Raw genomic sequence first — 20218 nt, forward strand, 5'->3', positions numbered from 1 at the left:
AAAGACCATCCATCTTCCAACAGGAAATCGTCGTGATGGAAACTCATTATTCTTCTTACAACCCTTCTTTCTGTCCGAAAATCACTCTTTCCTTGTCTGAATTCAACTTTTTATTTATCTGGATTTGAAGTGAAAACACTGCAACTGGCGATCCTCCTCTTTGTCGAGAAACCGTCGTACAGGGTTTTGTGCATCAACATTTTTTAAAGCTCCACAATTTTTTTTATTTTACACACGCTGCTTCATCAAACTTATTCTTGTCTACTGTCGACAATAAAAGCTTTTGAATCTTGCTCTGCTGTATCCATCCTCATCTTTCTTTTTTATCTACTTGTTTTTACATAAAGAAACGCGAGCAGGAGAAGAAGAAATCTTTTCAGAGATTTTTACATCATCGGCTTATGCATCGTAAAAAAGAAAGGCCAATTTTCTTTTCTCCTTTAAAAAAAAGGGAGGGAGGAAAGAGACGCATGGTGACTAAAACATTATGTAAGATTAAAAAAGGGGAAAAACCAATCATATGGTGCGGGCATTAAGCAAAAAAAAAAGATGATCGATTCATGAGCTTTGCCCAAGCCTACGAACCTTATTTTAATGATCGATTTGATATATATGTGATACACAACATCTCCTAAAAAGCGGTCAGTGAAAGAGAAAGGGACGAACGTAATGAAGTAAGGGGGCGGGGAAGCTTTATAAACATATAAGCTCTTTTTTTGTTTATTTTTTCTTCTTGTATAAAAAAAATGTATAACAATCAAGCTTATAACGAAGTATTCAATTGGTGGTGCTCTGTTAAACAAGATGCTTGGGCAGATTATTATTTCACTGAGCAACTCAATGATTGTTTTCAACATATTCCGCTTGAAATAAGCACTTCTTCCGAACAAGACACAGTGCAAGTCAAGCAAGAACAAAAAAAAAAGAAAGATAAACGCCATAAATGTGATTATTGTTCAAGAGCTTTTGCTCGTAAACATGATTTAGAACGTCATACCCGAGTTCATACTGGAGATAAACCTTATAAATGTCCTTGCTGTAGAAAATCATTTGCTCGTAGTGATGCATTGAAACGTCATATTCAAATAGATGCCAAATGTCGTACGAGTGAAGAAGTGATTGCTTATAAGCAAGCTGGTAAAAGAAGAAGAATGAAATAAGTGAAGAATTAAATAAGAAAGCCCATTACTCTCCTTTATTGATTAGGTTGCACCATCTTTATAGAAAAGTATCTGTTGACAGTAAGCTATGCTTTTTTTTTATTATTATTTTTATTATTTTTATTATTATTTATTAATTATGCTTTTATGAATAAAAAAAAATATAATATTTTTTTCTTCTTATTATTATTGCCTAGTATTTAATTCTTGGTATCCCTGTGCATTGTATTTCGCTTGATCAATTTTTTCCCCCATTTTGCGTATTAAATTCAATTTTTTCTGTTGTTTGGTGTGATCGTAAGGTAGGAATTTATTATCAATCTCTAATAGTTCTTGCATATTAGGCACTTTGGATTTTGGATGAGGCCTTAGTGGATCTTCTTCACAAAGTAACTCTTCCAGTTCATGAACTGCATCATAATTGGGTGAATCATTATTGGGTATGTAAGGTGATTGTGCCTTTTTTGTCTCAAGTTCATGCCAATCTAAACCTTGAAACCATGAATGTGATTTTAATCTTTTTAAACCTTCTTCACCATAACCTAAACGATCTTTAGGTTCTTTTGTAAGTAGCTAATGAAAAAAGTTCATTAGATTAAATACAGTTTATCATCTTTCAACTTTACTCCTTTTATCACATCTTCACAGTCTAAAGAAATATGAATATCATCTGGAAATACCAACATATCATTTATAATTGACTGCTGAATTTCTTCACTTGTTGATCCACTAAAGGGTCTCTAATACATATATATTTGTTATTATTAACGTTATTTCATCCCCTCATTATAAAAACCAACCTTTCTAAATAAGAGTTCATAAGCCATAATTCCTAAGCTCCACCAGTCAACAGTTTTTGAATATTTTTTTCCTGATATGATCTCAGGTGCCATATAAGCTAAACTACCCGCTCTATTTTGACGATAAGGTCTTGAAGATGTTAATTGTGTTGCGATATTGAAGTCATGAAGATGGGCATGTCCTCTGGCATCCAATAATATATTTTCTGGTTTAATATCACTACAACACTATTAATAATGCATTTAATAAAAAGTAATTCAAATTACCGATGAATGATATTTTGTGTGTGAATGTAACTAATGGATAATATTAATTCTGCAATATAGAATCTCACTTGAAGCTCATTAAATCTGCCATATGAATCAAGATGGAACCTTAAATCTCCCCCAAGCATAAGATCAAGTACCATAAAAAGATTCTCGTCATCATGAAAAGCATAATATAAATTCACAACCAATGGGTAATCAATTAACTCTAATATAGTCCTCTCTGTCAATATGTTTTGAACTGCATTCAATTCTATACATTTTGCTTTGTTGACATATTTTAATGCATATTCTGACAAGTCACTTTTGTGTTGAACAATACGCACTTTTCCAAAGGCTCCTTTACCAATCACTCGTAATAAATAAAAGTGTCTCAATTCGACTATTTTTTATTATTATTTAGAATAAATTATAGCATATTCTTATTTACCTTCTTCATCTTCAAAGTTAATATTAGATTCACAACAACATAAAGCTCCCATACAAAAAGTTTTTTTTTTTTTTTTTTTTCTTTTAAAAAATAAAAAGGTTTTAAATAAATTAAAAAAAAAAATAGAGTTTATTTATCTGTTTACAAAGTCAGTAAGTAAATCAAGATCTACGGAAGGTTCTTCCACTAAAATAGTTAAAGTGTTTAGCTGAGGATGAAAAAAAATAGCACTTTTTTTTTGTTTGTTTGTTACCTTGCTGTCTTCTTTTCTGCATTGGTGACTTCAGGTTTAGCTCTGTTTAATACCTTCAAAAAGTCACGAACACGAGCTCTCATACGTGTATGCATATATGCTTTAGAACATTTAATATGGTAATGAAGATAATCACGGAATATTTGAATACGAGAAATAGTTTCTTGGCGAGTATCGATCGAAATAAAATGACTTGGGAAAAGTACTAATGTACAAATATAAATATGCGTCTGAGAGAAATAAAAAAAGTTTTCTTTTACCGAATGTAACATAACTGATATCATCGCTATCTTTCAAATTCAAGTGACGAAGTTCCATGGGTGGTTCACGAATAGAATAAAGAACTTGAGGAGCATTTTGTAATGCAGGTACTCTACGACGAGCATCCACAAATTCCTATTGTTAGTTTAGCATAGAACAAGATGGATAAAAAAAAGTTACCTGTAAAAATACTTTGCCAAAAATTTTGTCCGTTTCATCCTTAAAAGTTGTACTGAAAATGACAGTAATTCGGTCAAAGTTAGATTTAACATAGATAGCTTCTTCTTCACGATAATGAATGGACATCAATTCTGATTTGCATTCTGTTTTTCCTTCCTTTTCGCATTCTTGCTGCTCGTTGAAAGCCCTTTCAAAAGGTGCAGCTAATAAGTTACGCTTCAAAAGACTGACTTTACCAATAAGCTCATCTCTCGTGTCTAAAGATATTATAAGTATTATTCTTTATTTTTATTATCCTAATTACCTTCTGGTACTTTTTCCAAGTCAATGGCAAGTGTGACATCAAAACCTTGTTCGGCTGTATCCAAAAGGTATTCTCCATATTCGCGCTTCAATACATCTTGAGCTCCAAATTCAAAAAGCTCTTTAGCACAACCCCATTGTAAGGAAATTTGTAAAATTGTCTTGACTTCAGGAGTTGAGATGTGATAAGTTACTCCATCAAAGTCGGCGACCGTCATATCAATGGGGTCAAACTTTTCACTAAGATTAAAACACGCATTTAGTGTTGCTATTTTTCATAATCGTACAAGTTTACTTTTTAAGTCTTGTTTCTAAAGCATCCTTGATGATAACGTTGTGGTAATCTAATAAAATCATTTGACGTATGTGTATATGTTGAGAAAGGGAAAAAAAAATACCAAGCTTTTTCCCGTGAGCATAATATTGGGCTATGTGCGCTCATTGAAATTTAATTACTTACTCTCACGTGACCTTCATTTCCTACTTGCTGTATGTTTGAACTCGCATCGTGTTTTTCCTTGTTTAAACATGTTGATTATACGCTAAATCTAGAAATCATAAAACTATTCAACCCCTCCAAATCCTTTGCTTTAGAGTATTTTTTTTTTTAAAAAAAAACAAATAGGGATAGAAAAACTATGTTGAATTCATAATTCTCCCTGACCTCTCATCGATGAATAGTATATAGTTGATCTTAAAGTTTAAAGCTTTGAAACTACTTTTTTAGTACAACATAATTCTTCTATTGTCAGTATCTCGCGTTTTCGTCATTTTAAAAGACTACAAAGAAAAAACTTAAGATTCAAATATGTCGTTCCCGTTAATTATAAAGTAATTATTATTAAAGGCAAATAAAATGACTCAAATTCATTCAAGAGATATCATTTCATAAAACTCAACTCGTATAAAACTTGTTGCTTTTCTCTTTCAAAAGTTTCTTTTTCCCCTGAAAAAACGCCGATCTATCTGAGTTTTTTTTTGTGCCTTTCTTTTTTCATGCAAAATGAGTACATCTTTCTTTTTTTTTTTTTTTTTTTTTTTTTTTTTTTTTTGCTACGTCACTTTTAAGAAATTCATGACAACAATTTTCTTTTACTTTCTTCCACTTCTGTTGTAGATGGGTACAAAAAGAAGACCATCAAAACGGAACAATTATCAAAAACAAGAAGCTATCAGTTTTTTATCTAATATTACACTTGGAAATGAAAATGAACGGTTATCAAGTGATGGTATCCTTCATGTGTACTAGTAAAAATATATGATTTGTAGATTAATAGTACATTCAGATAGTCATGAATTAAACGATATTCGGAATATTATTAATTATCCAGAAAAAAGAATGAAAAGTGAAGCATCGAATAGGTCATTATCAAGCAGTGAGATTACATTTTATAAACTGAAAGGAGAAGACAGTCAGAGATTAATCGCTTCTGAAAAAATTAAAAGAAAATCAGACAACTCATTAAATGACAATGTAAAATTACACACATACACACAGGAAAATTATCTTCTTTGTTTACAGAGATAAATATGATATGATAATAGGAACAACATAATAGAGCTGGCATTGTATCTTATTTTAGATATTATCGTGGTATCTTGAGTAAACCAAAGAAAAAAGTGAACCAGCATTATAGCTATGTGCAAGTATCTTGTAAAAGCTTACTCCTACCTTCATCCTAATTTCTTTTAGGCATCTATAGTCATGAACGCCTTATCAATAGACATCTTAAGCATCGACACGTTATTTCTTATAGTCACTTTTTATCGAACAATACCAATACCACGACATATAACCCTTACTATTTGAATATGGATGATGTTTCTCAGGTACACATCTTATCAACGTTCTTTATTTATTAATTTTTTTTTAAAAAAAAAAAAAGATTTCAAAACAGGAAATCAATGAAGCTTTCCAATTGCTTCATCCAGAGATAATGTCTGAAATGACATTTTCAAAAATAAAGTCTGTTAAGTTGCATTTGCTGAATATAGCAAAGGTATTAGATTTGGAATTATCTAGCTTATCACACGCTTTTGTTTACTTTGAAAAGCTGCTACAAAAGAACATCATTACGAAGCAAAACAGAAAGCTTATAGCAGGTAATTAAAAGAACGTGAATTCATTTTGCTCACTTCTTTATCATAAGCTTGTTGTTTATATTTAGCTGTCAAAATAAATGAACCTAAAGGTGTTTGCTTTAAAGACTTATTAGAGGCAAGTAAACTTTTGTGCCTCTTATTGTTATATTAAATCATCATAAAAAAGACTATACATGAAGAATTTGATATTGGTTCAAAAGAATTAAAAGAGAATGAATTTGCTGTGTTTGCTGATCTTGAATTCAATCTTTATGTTCCTGTTGCTGAATTCATGCCACATTTTGACAAACTCTTGGTTACAATAGGTATTCAAAAAAAAAAAAATAATGCTATTGTATTAAAAAATTGTAATTTGTAGGTCATCAATCTATTGAAGATTACATTGGTAACGAAACATTTTATGAAATCAACGCTTAAAACAATGCTATTTCAAATTTAGCAACTAAAATTCATCTTTGATAATTTGATATAAAAAACGTATGCATTAAAAACACAATTCATGCTTAAAACCTATCCGACTTTTTAAGAGCCGTGACCGTCATATTAAACTACCGCCATTTTTTTTTTTTCTTGTGTATAAAGACAAGCCTTCCAAAACTTTTTCTGCTTTTGTTTTGTAGAGCAAAAAGATGGCAGCTAAACATGATTTAACAATGAAAATGATTCCTTTTTTGGATCGTCACCTTGTTTTTCCTTTGTTGGAATTTTTGGAATTAAAAGAAGTTTATGTTTCAAAAGATTTGCTTAAAGCCAAATATGACTTGTTTCAAAATTCAAACATGGTCGATTTCGTACTTGACCTCTACAAGAAATTGAACAGCACTGAAGATGCACCCAAAGGTACCAACTCAGACGTATTTTGAAACATTACTGACATAAATCTGGCAGAATTTTCTGAAAAGAGAGAAAAAGTTTTAGGTCAAATGGAAGATTTAAGAAGTAAGGCTCAAAAAGTAATGGATGTTTTAGAAAAGCCCGAAGTTATTGCTGCCCTTTGTCAAGATAAAACTGAAAACATTCAATACTTAAGAGACAATTACCAAGTAAAAAAAAAAAAAAAAAAAAAATACTGTAATCCTTTCGTTTTATTAATGCTACATATAGTTTACTGATGAATCTATCAATATTTTATATGAATTCGGTCAATTCCAATATAATTGTGGTGATTATGGAGGTGCTGCTGATTATCTTTATCATTATCGTATTTTGGTAAATACCTTTTTATGAATGAAAGAGAACAAATTCTTACTTTTTTTATAATTAAAGTCTACTGATGCTGATCGTTCTCTTTCTGCCACTTGGGGAAAAATGGCTGCAGAAATTTTGACTGGTAATTGGGACGGTGCTTTAGAAGAAATGCAAAAATTAAGAGAATCCATTGATCAAAAGGTAAAAGAAAAAGAATAGAATGCGTTTTTGAGTCAACTGCTCATGATGTATAGAGCTTTGCATCCCCTCTTCAACAACTTCAACAGCGTACTTGGCTTCTTCACTGGTCTCTTTTTGTCTTTTTCAATCACCCCAAGGGACGTGACTGTATCGTAGACATGTTCCTCTCCCCTCAATACATCAACACCATCCAAACATCATGTCCTTGGATCTTGCGTTATCTTACCACAGCTGTTGTCACCAACAAACGTAGAAAGCACCAAATGAAGGAATTAGTTAAAATTATTGAGCAAGAATTATATGAATACCAAGACCCAGTCACTCAATTTATTGAAGCACTCTTTGTACATTTTGATTTTGAAGGAGCTCAGAAAAAGTTGAAGGAATGCGAAGATGTATTGATGAATGATTTCTTTTTGGCTGCTACTCAGGAAGATTTTATGGAAAGTGCAAGACAATTTATTTCTGAAACATATTGTAGAATTCATCAAAAGATTGATATTAAGTAAGCACGGCAATAATAACAAAAACAAAAAGAAGAGGAAATCTTACTGTTTATTAGGGAAATGTCACAAAGATTAAACTTGAGCCAAGAAGAAGGTGAGAAATGGATCGTAAACTTGATTAGAGATACACGAGTTGATGCAAAGATTGATTTTGAAGAGGTGAAGCAATATTGAATTATTAACTGAATTTAACTTAACCCTTCTTATAGAATACTGTTATCATGAATACACCTATTACATCTATATATCAACAAGTCATTGAACGTACAAAGACACTTTCTTTCCGTTCACAAGTCCTTGCAAGCACTATCAAGAGACGTGAACAAAACAATGAAGTCACAGCTTAATTTTCTTTTCTTTTTTTTTTTTTTTATAAAGATGCATACTCCAAAGATATAATTTAATCCAATACTCAATTTTTCAATTGAACATGATACACATTCCATATTTTTATTGATTTGTTTGTGATTTCTTTTTTTTTTTTTTTTTCTTTTGTGGTGCAAGTGCTTTCTTTTTTGGCGTATTCAGTTTTGTACGCATATATAATCCGTAAACTGTTAGCTCAAAGGCAAAATGAAAATACACTTGTTCAGCTCGCCCACAAGTATGAGACTGATTTTCTCTGTTGTTAAACTACTGAATATGGGTATAAAAGAAGATGTACCTGAAAAAACAACACAGAAAAGAATTGTCGACTGAGATTTAATTGGTGTCATACGTCACTTTGGTTGTAGTGCAGAACACATACGCGTTCCTCCTCTTTTTATTTTCATTAACATAACATACAACAAAAAAAATGGAATGTCTTTTTGGCATCACTGGTAATGGTTTTACATTACTTTCTGCTGACACTGTTAGCGCTCGCAGTATTGTTGTAATGAAAGGAACAGAAGACAAGTCTCGTCAATTAAATGCACACACTGTTTTACTTTATTCTGGTGAGCCAGGTGATACTGTCAACTTTGCTGAATATATCCAAAGAAACATCAAATTATATGGCATTAGAAATGGTATCGAACTCAGTCCTAAAGCAACTGCAACTTTCACTCGACGTGAATTAGCTGATTCTCTTCGAAGCAGAGTAAACTTTAAAAATTATAATTGTATATCAATTGAACTTACATTGGTATACAGCACCCATATTCTGTTAATTTAATTGTAGGTGGTTATGATGTAAAGAAGCAAAAGTCTGAATTGTATTGGATTGATTATCTTGGAGCTATGGCATCATTACCATTCTGTGCACAAGGTTATGGTGCTTATTTTTGTACTTCACTAATGGATCGTCATTACAAAGAAGATATGTCTGTAGACGAGGCAAAGACTTTGATGAAAATGTGTATACAAGAACTCAAGACGAGATTCATTGTTAATTTACCAAATTTCAAAACGACTTTCATCGATAAAGATGGAGTTCACTCGATTGAATTGTAAAGTTACTGGCAGCTTGTGCACAGACGCACACACAATAAAAAAAAATAAGAAACAATTAGGAAATGATTTACTGTAAAAATATGCGTGTTATTACTTAGTTCTTAAGTATAAGCGGAATGATAATGGACTTGAACGGGAATATTATGGTTCAATGATTACATGATTTCAGTTGATCTTAATGAAACTCATGCTTAGTGATTTGGTCTTGATTGCTGTGACACATAGGAATGGGTATTTATTTTATATCTTCCGAAATCAGCTACAACGAAATGAATCACTAATATATTTGCATATATAGTGGTTGATAATTTGCTATAAAAGTAAGTACGGTTTTCCTGCTGTTGTTTGTACGTGAGCAAAATTTGTTGATCATGGATAGATCAAGGACTGTTTCATTTATTTTAAAAGTAAAATGGCCATTGCCCACCTGTATTTGTCCTACAACATCAGTACAATCTACCTCAAATGTTTTTTTCTATATGCGTTTAAGGAATTCTGTCTAATATTCGCAATTTTTCCAGCTAAAAGTAGCGATTGGACAACTGACTCATTCAATCTGTGAATTGTATTAATAAGCTTCAACGCTATACTATATATAAACTTCACTGGTTTTGGTTTATATTAAAGACCTTTAACTTCATTTACAACTGCAGCTAAGCCAAAACAAACTATTTCTGTCTTTTTAGTTTCAATGTTTTCGTCAGTTTATATAGCGCGGATCAATCTTATTTTCAAAAATCAGCATTATAAAAGCGAGCTTAAATATTAAATAAATACACTATTTCCAGAAATTAAAGTCGTCGTGACTTGTCGCAACTACATATAAATTATATTATAAAACTTTACAAAATGCGACTTTAATTTCTGGAAATAGTGTAAGTGGAACCTCTTTAATTGCATTACGGAAATTTCCAATAAAAGAAGGTATCTGTTCCCCGTGCATCATATTAAAAAAAATTTTCTTCCTGAATTCATTGGCATATTCTGTTCGCATACCAGCTAATTTATTTAATTATATGAGGTAACAATAAAGTCGTATAAGCATCTTGTTCCATATTTCATATTAAATTAAACATTGCCAATAAAAAACTCAGCTAATGTTTTTTTTTTAAAAAAAAAAGGCAACACCAATTTTGCCTTCTTTCTCTCTCTTATTTCCTTACAGTTGAAGATGGCATTATTGAAAGAATATAAGGAACAAAGCCAAACAGCAAGCTTTTACGAATACCTTGTCCAGCTAGAAGATAATACTACTTGTACATATTTTTTTAGCAAAGTAATAATCGTAACTGATTTTTTTTTTATTTTATTTTATTTTTTTGCATAAAAAGTCTCCTCAATCAATGAAAAGTCAGAATTTATTACATGCCTTTTGGATGATTTAGGAAAGCAAACAGACTGGGATGAAAAGAGTAAGAAAACACATAGCTTGTGCTTTATTTGTAATTAACATCAACGAAAATAAGCTTCAGCAAAAGCATTGTCTATTTTAAAAATATTAGGCCGCAATGTAGCTGGATCTGATCCTTTGTTTACCAAAGAGGTTCAATATAGTGGACTAGAACTTTCTCTTTTTCTAATGCTTATTTTATAGGCAATGAATCTTTTATCGAAACTTGCTGGATTACAACAACAAAAGGAGATACTAGATACACTTACTTCAAGAGAAGCACTCAAGTGTATAGTCAATTCTATTTATTTAAAATCCGAATTAAAGAAATACTTGGAACCCACAATTGAATCACTTCAAAACTTGTTATGCAATGACACCAGTCAAGAAACACAATTTTTAACTTGCAGAATCCTGTTTTTAATGACAGTCAACCGAATTGATTTGGTTAAACAAGTAATGAAACTTGACATTGCAAAAGGCATAGAAAAAGTAAAAATCAAAAAAAAAGACGTTGTTATATAAAGGCAAATACTTATCTGATATAGGTATTGTTAGAAAATGTATCAATCCTGAAAGACAAGAATAGTCAGCCTATTGATCAAAATACACTCATCAATCCTGCCACTGTTAGTAGTGAAGCTCTTAAGCTCCTTTTTAATCTTATGCTAGTGGTTTCACGACACCAAGAGGATAGCTTACAAACCTCTACCTATTTCAAAAACTGCCTTATTCCCATATTTTATATCCTATTTGAAGTACCTTATGCAGAACCACAGCCTATGGTACCCCCTCACTCACAAGCCATTCATGCACTGATGCAGTATCCTTATGAAACTATTCTTAGTGTTTGGCGTTCACAAACAGAGTGGTTGGACAGTTTATACAAAGATTTGGAAGAAGAGACAGATGTAGTCGCAAATACATTTATGGACATGTTGGATAAATCGGTCCACGCCCTGATTCCTTCAGGAAACCCAGATGAGGATGGACACATGGATCATCAGCAGATTGATGCTACCCTTTCCCCACTCTTGTTAGTGATTAGAACATTAGCAGAAGGTAGTCTTCCTTTAAGAGAGCGATGGGCTGTACGCATGTTGCCAAGTGAAGAGTAAGGAGTTGTAGTTTTGTAACGTTTTAGACTCACATATTGAGGGGAACATATAGAGATCGTCTCCAGCCAGTCAATCAAGGCCACAGTTTGTCTGCACATTTAATCAAACTTATGACAAGCACAATGCTACCGCAAACACAAGCTGCTGTTTGTGAAACATATTTTATATTATGTGATGAAGATGGTAACCGAAAAAGCAAATAAAATAAAATAAAAAATAAAGGGAGATAAAGAAGAGGGGCTAATGTGACATATAGCAAACAACTTTACAAAACAAGTAGGCTATGGTAATGCTATTGGATATTTAGTAAATAAAGGTATCCCAATGGAGCTACCAAATGATGAACAACAACAAGCAGATGAAAATATCAATCCGATCACTGGCCAGTATATATCCGCAGAAGATGCAGGACCATCCTTAGCCGACATGACAGATGAGGAAAAGGAACGAGAAGCTGAAAAGTTATTTGTACTGTTTGAAAGGCTAAAAAAGACCGGCGTTGTTGATGTTGAAAATCCAATTACTAAAGCAAAGAGAGAAGGAAAATTTGAACATATTCAAGATAATGATCATGATTCAGACAGTGACTAATAAAAGAAAAAGTTGCCTCTCTTTCTCATTTAAGGAGTAATAATAACATCTCCTTAAGTTTTTTCTACAACAAATAAAACATATCGTTGACTTGTTCTTATTACAGTCCACTTTTTTTTGGTTATGCTGACTACTTCAAAATCAAAGGATAAATCATCGTCATCTTCTACAACTCAAAAACTTTTAAGAAAGTTTCATTTAAACCTTGATAAAACTCAGCATAGTGATCAAATGAAAGGTAAACAAAGTAACACTTTTTTTACTATTGATCCATACTGAAATCAGTTATTTTAGATAACGATTACCAAAGGAAGCCGATAAATAAACGGCTAAGGTAAGAAGAATGAAAAATAAAACAGAAAAAGATTGAAAATATTTTTTTGTTATAAAGTGCACTGCTTACTACTCGTCGACAAGGTAAATAAAGTGTTTCCTTTGTAATAGATATGTATATACTCAATTCTTAATAGAACAAGAGTTTTTGGAGCTAAAAAGAGATACTAGCAGTGAATGCGGATCCCTTTTACCAAATAAAGCAACAGTAGAAAATTGCCACTCGCTTGAAACAGATCAAGACTCCTTAGCGGAAGAAAAATGTGAGGCTCTTAACAAGAAAACACCAATAGTAGAGTATCAACTAAAGGATATTTTGCCTTCGCCACCTACCACACCAGCGATTCATGAAGACAATGACGATGAAAAACAACAATCAAATCTTATATCTCCTGATGCTGCAACAACAAACCATCGTATTCAAGTAAAACAAAAAAGGCCCCTGTCATGTGTAGATAGCTATGCGTCTTGCACAGACGATGATGATCTATCAGATCCCTTCAACTTGCTGTTATTGCGAAAAATGGTGAACCATCAAATCCATAAAAGACTCTCAGAACATGAGACGTCTCCAAATGACTTGTCAAGTATACTTGCTTTATCACTAGATGAGCATCTCCTACTATTTTGTCAAGAACGTTTGATACAAAAGCAACAGCAACAACAGCAACAGCAACAACAGCAACAGCAACAACAGCAACAGCAGCAGCAGCAGCAACAACAACAGCAGAAGAAGAAAAAAGATACAAATAGCTGTCTTAGTTCAAATCAAAATAGCGGTGTTCGCCATAAAGTAACGTTCGCAGATAGTCCTATCCTAAATGATGCAAAGCATCAAAATCTCAAAAGCTCTATGAAAAAGGAACAGAGCTCAGCAAAGACACTTCAAAAGCAGAGAGAAGGTACAAAATGAAAAAGAGCACAAATGTTTAAATATAAAATAATTTGTTTGGTAGCTTATAATAAAGATATTGGACTGGTTGCTCGAAGCGTAGAAGAGCTGACTGTGGAAAACATGGAATTAAAGAAAAAATTAGAACATGAAAAGGTAAGAAGGAAAAAATGAAATTCCATGCGGTTTTTATTGATTTCGGTAGTAAAAAACCAAAAAAGATAACAAAAGAAAAATTACAGTTTGATCTATCTTTAGCCAAAAAAGACTTAAATGAGGCTGCTGAAAACATCAGGTAAACACATTAAAGCAAAGAGAAACTCTAAAATGTGAATAATATATAGGCAATTGAAAAGTCAAAATGACCAGCTAGCATCAGAAAGGGATATAAAGGATAAAGAAATAAAAAAGCTTGAAAGTAAAAACGATAAGTCGTTGGCTGAACAACTTCGTCATTCACAAGATCAAGTACGTCTGCTAAAATCAACTATGGAACAGTTTTTGCGTATGGGTGTATTTCACGAAGAATCAAATACTTCTTCAGAAGCTTCTACAACGTAAAACATAAACCATTTGGTGAAGATAAATGAATGTAATATAACTAATTTCTTTTTTGGTATAATAGTTCAGTAGAAACGACGATATCTGAACCAAAGATCAAACAACAGGCTCGTCAGCCTATACTTACTAGTTCCAAACTAACGGCTAAAAAGTTGAATGAAGAAGAAACCGAGAAAGCCAAGACACCGGCAGAAATAAAAAAGTCAACCGAGAAAAGATTAAACGAAAAAAAATCTCTTGAAAAGAAATTGACTGAAAAGAAACCAGTGCAAAAAAAGCTAGTTGAGAAAAAAGAAAAAGTGAGCGAGTTGGATTTACAGCTTCGTGAATTGTTAAAGGAAAAAGAAACTGTAAGTTTCAAATATTTTATATTTGATTAAACAAATGCCAATAATTCTTTAGCTTCAAGCCGAGTATAACAAATCAAGTGGTGGTACTGTATTATTGCACAAAAGAAGAGAAGAACTAGATTCTCGTTTAGAGTCTATTGATTCTCAAATGAATCGCATTAAGCTCAAAATACGCAGTCGATGACATGTATAAAATCTTTCTTTTTTGTACAGTATCTTTTATATTAAAGCATATACTACTTTTTTTTTAAAAAAAAGAGATTGGCCTCTTTTCATCTGTTATACATTTAAATATTTACTTTATTTACAAATAAAATTAAAATCCAAACGGGTGCATGATGATTTAGCTCTCATCGTTTTCGCCCGGGTCAGTTCAAAAGAAACTATATGGAAGCTAAAAACCATAAATACCGGGTATGGGGAGCCTGTGAGAGATATCGGATTTAGAAGGTTGTTGAAGAAACATGGAACTTTAGTGTATTTAGTTGATGACTTCGAACAAGTCAATGTTGCTCCTCTTGTGAACATCGTAGTCTTACGGCTTTCAAGAGAATACCAAATGCATGATTATATCAAAGACAAAATAATCATAAAGTTATTTGACATAATTCACTTAGGTAATCAAATGTTGTGATCAATAGTTATTAAAATTGTTCACTGACTTGTTTTTTGTCACTTAGATGTACGAATCAATATTGCAAATTGACTGTGCAAAGCATATCAGGTGCTGAAGAACCTTGTGAATATTTATGGAATGCCTAAATATGATTCATATTGTTCGCAATCTTCGCTTAAATGGTGAAATACCAGAGAGGTTTCGGCGTGTTAGGGCTGAAAGAAGAGGCCCGTCTAGAAGAAAAAGACGAAGATCTAAAGGACATGAAGAACAACGAGTTCTACTAAAAGCCCTGTAATCATCCAACGCAATTATTTTTATGCCGATCAGATACGCTTTGGTGAGCTTGAACTTAAATAGCTTGGTGCTTTGTTTATTAACATTCAGCTGTTGCACCTTTTATCATTAAATATAGCCTTCGAGTTATTGATAAGCTTCATGCTATTGATGTATTATCTATTTTTACTTACTAATTCTTTTATTTTATTATATGTACTCATTATTGTTATTATTCTTATTTTGTCTTTTGCACCGATTTTTTTTTCTACTTCTGCGCAAAATTTTCTCCAACTTCTAAGCTAAATTTATTTTTACTTTTGCATCATTTTTTCTCAAAAGTATACCAATACTTTCCAAATAAAGTGTATGCACGCCAAGTAACTGTCTATTTATCCTGAACTATGTCATAAAGTAGTTCAATATGGTGTAACATACTGAAATCTAGTTCGCACATATTCAGCCACTTTTTACATTTTATTTTACATTTAAAATTATAAGAAAAATAGATGATAATGATATAATAATAATGCTTGTGTTTGTATATATTTATATAATTTGTCACTTCTATATTAAGGGACCTCAATCTTTTCTTTAGTCTCGTTTGTAGGTGATGCCTCCAATGGAGTGGGCTGAATAGTTTGTTGTTGTTGTTCATGTTGACTAGCAGGACTTGGTGCGACATTCACAACTTGGTGTTCAGGTAAAGGCTTTTGATGGGTAAAAGGATACTTTTGACCGTGAGGAGGCAATGGAGGATGCTGCTGTTGCTGTTGCATTTGCACTGGTTGAGAGCCTATGATGGGTATATTACCTCGAACAATGATAGATTGGTATGTAGCGTATGACATATGAGAGGGCTCTTTTCCTGGCATGGCAAAATGAAGTATCAAGTAAACAACACCAACAACAAGCATCTATACATAAAAAGTTTAAAAGACTAGACACATTTTATATCACAACTTACCACCAGGCTACCAACCAAACCTATAACAAAGAGAGTCATGGTAATAAGAGAAAGGCTACATTAAACAAAAGAAAGTATGAATTCACTTAATAAACCATATGTTATTCTACTATTTTTACAGCATATAAACTATTATCATCAAATTAATGAGAAAATAATTATATAGTAAAGCTTATGTATCAGCTTACAGATTGATCGACCAAGGAACGTATACATAAACGACCAGTATTTAACAAACGCAGGGCTTTGATTAAACTCGACCGTGACGAGAAATATAAGAAGAACACTATTATAATATATCATGATTCATATATTCATTTTGTTTGATTACAAGTCATACATCTTAAATATACCGTTCAAAATTGAAGACCAAGCTTTTACAAAAAATAAGTTAATAGATCAAAAAAAAAAAAAAAAAAAAAAACATGGCTTGTAGTTATACCAATGAAAAAAAAGTTTTGAATGAAATTAAGTAATAATCCTATTATAGCAAGGAAGTTAAGGGCTTTGTAAGCATCAAATGTGACAGATGTCATTTTGTTTCAATAAAAGAGAAAAAGAGGAAGAAAAGAAACTTTTATGAAATTATGTCCTATTGTATTCTAGTGTTTGTATCACATTTGCTCTCTATGCATTTTGGTTACAGTGAGGCTCGTTGTATCACAACTTTATGTCGGGCTCTTCATTTTAGAATATAATTTCCGTACTAATAGATCAACATTAAAGATGTATATGAACCTTACCTTGGTATATCAAACTGTGTGTTTTATTGAATTACTTGCTGAACCATGCTATCCCAGAAAAAGAAAAAAGTTTGTCTCTTTTTATTCCAAACAATGAGATTAGTATATTCATAGGCAACATTCACAAACAATAAAAAGCTTTTTATTTTTGTCTCGCTTAATATAAATTTGTGACGCTAACATCCAATAAAAAAAAAAAGTTATGAATTGAACTGAAAGAATTAGTAGATTAATAGATTTTCTTTGTCGTGCACTGATACTCTATAAACTTTTTTTTAGCAAGAAGCTTTAATATATAAGTATGTATTGTCAAAAATAATATCTGTCCAGGAAAAAGGGTCATTTTCTTCTTATTTTATTCATATCGTTTAGCACTACTAAAGTTTTTCTTTCTTTTTTTTTTCTTTTTTTTTTTTTTTTTTTTTTTTTTTTTTTTTTTTTTTTTGAAGGATTGGGCTTTAGGGTTGTAAAAAAGTATTAGTATGACTTAATAATAAAAAAGGCAATTGATTACACTCCTGACCTCTCAAAACTGATACCTCTTTAGTTCAAATCTTAAAGCTCATTCAGATGAATTCCTGCAAATCCTATTTGACCGTTTCAAAACTGTTATTCAGGAAATATATACACATCACGCTATGTTTTCTTTTTAGCTTTCAGTGTTTACTAAGTAGATTGAACGATCAAAATTGCTTAAAAAAAGAGTGCCATTTGAATTGAGAAAAAAAGTAAGCATTGGGATAACAGGAAATGAAGTCAGTTCTATATTACTGAGTTAATGTTTTCATACACTTGTATCCAACTAATTTTTGGATAAATTTGTAGCTTCATTGCCATTAGCTTCATTTATGCTTATTTCAGCAAATGTAATAAATATACTCTTGTTAAAAACTGTGCATTAAACATGCAAAAAGGCGTAAAAAAACCTTATTTCATGAGATTAAAAAAAGGCCTACCGGAACCCTCTCCTTAGAATGTGTAATGAAAGCTAGATTTTAAGAATTCAGTTTTATTTTGTCTGAAAAAATTTGAATTTTTCTAAATTTAAAATGATTGTTCTTATTATGGCTTCGGTATTATAACTTTATTTATAATATTGCATTAAAATGTAAGAGCTTAGTTCTCTATACGACACCTAAATGTGGATGTTTGGGAAACTATAGTAGGAGGCGTAAACAAGCTCATTCCTAAATTGATGCAATATGATAAACTGTGTGACATTTATTTGTCATACTCTAGCCTTCCCACGAAAAAACAGGGTAATTTGAGTGATTGTCGGTTATTAAATTAGTCAGAAAAAAAATAGTTGGTGATAAAACATTCATGTAAAATGGAATACATTAGGCAAAAATATGTAATTCAATAAGGAAATTGAAATAAAATACATTAAGAAGAAAATGAGATGTGTTCTTCAAGAGTTTCAATCAATAATTACTGATTATTTTGTCCTATATAGTAAGAGAGCTTTATTTCAAGGTGATGTGACTAGATCCATGTGAAACAGCAATCAAATAGCATAAAAAAGATTCAACTCTGCCTTTTAAGTCATTTTCTTCTTGTTCCTAAAAAAAATGATCCAAGACGACATACAAACCATTCGCTTATCAAACAACAAAAACATTCAAGGTAAAAGGAAATCAGATTAAGAGCTCATAAAATAATTAAAAATGTTATAAAGTACACACACAGCTGTTTATCAATAATGAATTCATCCCCGGCCATGGCCCTTTGATCGATACCATTAACCCTGCTAACGAGCAAGTTATTTGTAAAGTCCATTCTGCTGATGAAAGTGATGTCAATCTTGCAGTTGATGCTGCATATAATTGCTATTATACAACTTGGCGTAAAGTTGCCCCTGCTGACCGAGGTCGTCTTTTAAATAAACTTGCAGACTTGATGGAGCGTGATAAGGACGAGCTTGCTACCCTGGATGCTGTTGACAATGGGAAATCCTTTGTTATTGCTCGTGATGTTGATGTTACGGATTCAATCAACTGCTATCGTTATTTTGCAGGCTGGGCTGACAAGATACATGGAAAGACAATTGATACCACTTATGATAAATTGTGCTATACTCTTCACGAATCTCTTGGTGTTGTTGGCGCTGTAATCCCTTGGAATTATCCTACTATGATGGCTGCATGGAAATTTGCTCCTGCTTTAGCTACTGGTAACTGTAGTAAGTATTTAAAAATATATTTGCTGATACGTTTGTTAACACATCATTCTAGTTGTCATGAAATCATCTGAGGTAACACCTTTATCTACTCTCAAATTTGCTGAACTTGTTAAAGAAGCTGGATTCCCTGCAGTAAGCTAGATACATACTATTTATTTAACGCATTATTCATTTTTATTGCTTTAGGGTGTTGTAAATGTGATCACAGGCTTTGGTCACACTACAGGTAGTTATTTGTCTACTCACCCTAAAGTGAGTAAGATGGCATTCACTGGTTCTACTTTCACTGGTCGCAAAATCATGGAATCCAGTGCTAGCAGTAACATCAAGAAACTTCAACTTGAATTAGGTGGTAAATCCGCACAAATCGTCTGTGCTGATGCCGACCTTGAAAGCGCTGCTTATTGGGCTTGTGGTGGTATCTTCAACAACCACGGACAAAGCTGTAACGCTGGCTCTCGTATCTTTGTTCACGAATCCGTCCATGACAAATTTGTTCAACTCTTTATTGCAGAAACCAAGAAAATTAAAATCGGTGATCCATTTGAAGAGGATACTTTCCAAGGGCCACAAATCAATAAGTCTCAATTTGAAAAGATCTTAGGTTATATCGAAATTGGTAAAAAGGAAGGCGCCAAATTGGCCTATGGTGGAAAGAGATGGGGCAATATTGGCTATTATATTGAGCCTACCGTATTCGTCAATTGTCATAATGGTATGCGTGTTATGCGTGAAGAAATTTTTGGTCCTGTCGTTGCCATTGGTACATTCAAAACAGTCGAGGAAGCTATTGAACTTGCCAACGACTCCGACTATGGTTTGGCTGGAGGCGTCTACACCAAAAATATTGACATTGCAACTAAGGTAACTAATGAAGTCAGGGCCGGCACTATGTGGATTAATTGTTATGATGTCTTTGACCAATCTACTCCCTTTGGTGGATATAAACAATCTGGATTTGGAAAAGAACTTGGTAAATATGCTCTTCAGGAATATACTCAAGTGAAGGTTGTTAAACTTTTGAGAAACAAGCTTTAAGCTTATTAATTTAAAAATATGTCATTTGTAAATAAACAAAAAAGCTTTGATACACTATAAAGTAGGATTCAAAAC

The 20218-nt window shown here is 32.3% G+C and overlaps 10 protein-coding genes across 10 annotated transcripts; 7 read left to right on the top strand and 3 right to left on the bottom strand.

Moving 5' to 3' along the window:
- Window positions 1-746: 746 nt before the first annotated feature.
- On the top strand, window positions 747-1160 carry RO3G_02020 (uncharacterized protein; the record flags this gene model as incomplete). Its single annotated transcript, XM_067656611.1, has 1 exon — window positions 747-1160. One exon carries the CDS (start codon window positions 747-749, stop codon window positions 1158-1160), a length of 414 nt encoding a protein of 137 aa, XP_067512712.1.
- Window positions 1161-1346: 186 nt separating this feature from the next.
- Window positions 1347-2709, bottom strand: RO3G_02021 (uncharacterized protein; the record flags this gene model as incomplete). The annotated part of the gene is made up of 5 exons (XM_067656612.1): window positions 1347-1733; window positions 1787-1900; window positions 1961-2188; window positions 2368-2609; window positions 2658-2709. 5 exons carry the CDS (start codon window positions 2707-2709, stop codon window positions 1347-1349), a joined length of 1023 nt encoding a protein of 340 aa, XP_067512713.1.
- A 109-nt stretch (window positions 2710-2818) lies between these two features.
- On the bottom strand, window positions 2819-4184 carry RO3G_02022 (uncharacterized protein; the record flags this gene model as incomplete). The annotated part of the gene is made up of 7 exons (XM_067656613.1): window positions 2819-2843; window positions 2911-3115; window positions 3171-3306; window positions 3352-3608; window positions 3656-3894; window positions 3950-3998; window positions 4139-4184. The coding sequence occupies 7 exons, from the start codon at window positions 4182-4184 to the stop codon at window positions 2819-2821; spliced, it is 957 nt and encodes a 318-aa protein (XP_067512714.1).
- Window positions 4185-5591: 1407 nt separating this feature from the next.
- RO3G_02023 (uncharacterized protein) lies at window positions 5592-6174 on the top strand (the record flags this gene model as incomplete). Its single annotated transcript, XM_067656614.1, has 4 exons — window positions 5592-5757; window positions 5823-5876; window positions 5958-6062; window positions 6116-6174. The coding sequence occupies 4 exons, from the start codon at window positions 5592-5594 to the stop codon at window positions 6172-6174; spliced, it is 384 nt and encodes a 127-aa protein (XP_067512715.1).
- Window positions 6175-6536: 362 nt separating this feature from the next.
- Window positions 6537-7999, top strand: RO3G_02024 (uncharacterized protein; the record flags this gene model as incomplete). The annotated part of the gene is made up of 7 exons (XM_067656615.1): window positions 6537-6597; window positions 6646-6800; window positions 6862-6966; window positions 7024-7146; window positions 7200-7651; window positions 7709-7811; window positions 7862-7999. The coding sequence occupies 7 exons, from the start codon at window positions 6537-6539 to the stop codon at window positions 7997-7999; spliced, it is 1137 nt and encodes a 378-aa protein (XP_067512716.1).
- A 449-nt stretch (window positions 8000-8448) lies between these two features.
- On the top strand, window positions 8449-9086 carry RO3G_02025 (uncharacterized protein; the record flags this gene model as incomplete). Its single annotated transcript, XM_067656616.1, has 2 exons — window positions 8449-8733; window positions 8787-9086. The coding sequence occupies 2 exons, from the start codon at window positions 8449-8451 to the stop codon at window positions 9084-9086; spliced, it is 585 nt and encodes a 194-aa protein (XP_067512717.1).
- Window positions 9087-10683: 1597 nt separating this feature from the next.
- On the top strand, window positions 10684-11594 carry RO3G_02026 (uncharacterized protein; the record flags this gene model as incomplete). The annotated part of the gene is made up of 2 exons (XM_067656617.1): window positions 10684-10968; window positions 11025-11594. The coding sequence occupies 2 exons, from the start codon at window positions 10684-10686 to the stop codon at window positions 11592-11594; spliced, it is 855 nt and encodes a 284-aa protein (XP_067512718.1).
- An 822-nt stretch (window positions 11595-12416) lies between these two features.
- RO3G_02027 (uncharacterized protein) lies at window positions 12417-14505 on the top strand (the record flags this gene model as incomplete). The annotated part of the gene is made up of 9 exons (XM_067656618.1): window positions 12417-12423; window positions 12480-12519; window positions 12577-12602; window positions 12656-13420; window positions 13475-13566; window positions 13653-13705; window positions 13755-13967; window positions 14036-14321; window positions 14374-14505. The coding sequence occupies 9 exons, from the start codon at window positions 12417-12419 to the stop codon at window positions 14503-14505; spliced, it is 1614 nt and encodes a 537-aa protein (XP_067512719.1).
- Window positions 14506-15785: 1280 nt separating this feature from the next.
- On the bottom strand, window positions 15786-16396 carry RO3G_02028 (uncharacterized protein; the record flags this gene model as incomplete). Its single annotated transcript, XM_067656619.1, has 3 exons — window positions 15786-16130; window positions 16181-16200; window positions 16369-16396. 3 exons carry the CDS (start codon window positions 16394-16396, stop codon window positions 15786-15788), a joined length of 393 nt encoding a protein of 130 aa, XP_067512720.1.
- Window positions 16397-18494: 2098 nt separating this feature from the next.
- RO3G_02029 (uncharacterized protein) lies at window positions 18495-20143 on the top strand (the record flags this gene model as incomplete). Its single annotated transcript, XM_067656620.1, has 4 exons — window positions 18495-18549; window positions 18602-19105; window positions 19158-19237; window positions 19292-20143. 4 exons carry the CDS (start codon window positions 18495-18497, stop codon window positions 20141-20143), a joined length of 1491 nt encoding a protein of 496 aa, XP_067512721.1.
- Window positions 20144-20218: the final 75 nt, after the last annotated feature.

The sequence above is a fragment of the Rhizopus delemar genome, genomic scaffold, assembly GCF_000149305.1.
Source record: "Rhizopus delemar RA 99-880 supercont3.1 genomic scaffold, whole genome shotgun sequence".
NCBI classification, from domain to species: Eukaryota; Fungi; Mucoromycota; class Mucoromycetes; order Mucorales; family Rhizopodaceae; genus Rhizopus; species Rhizopus delemar.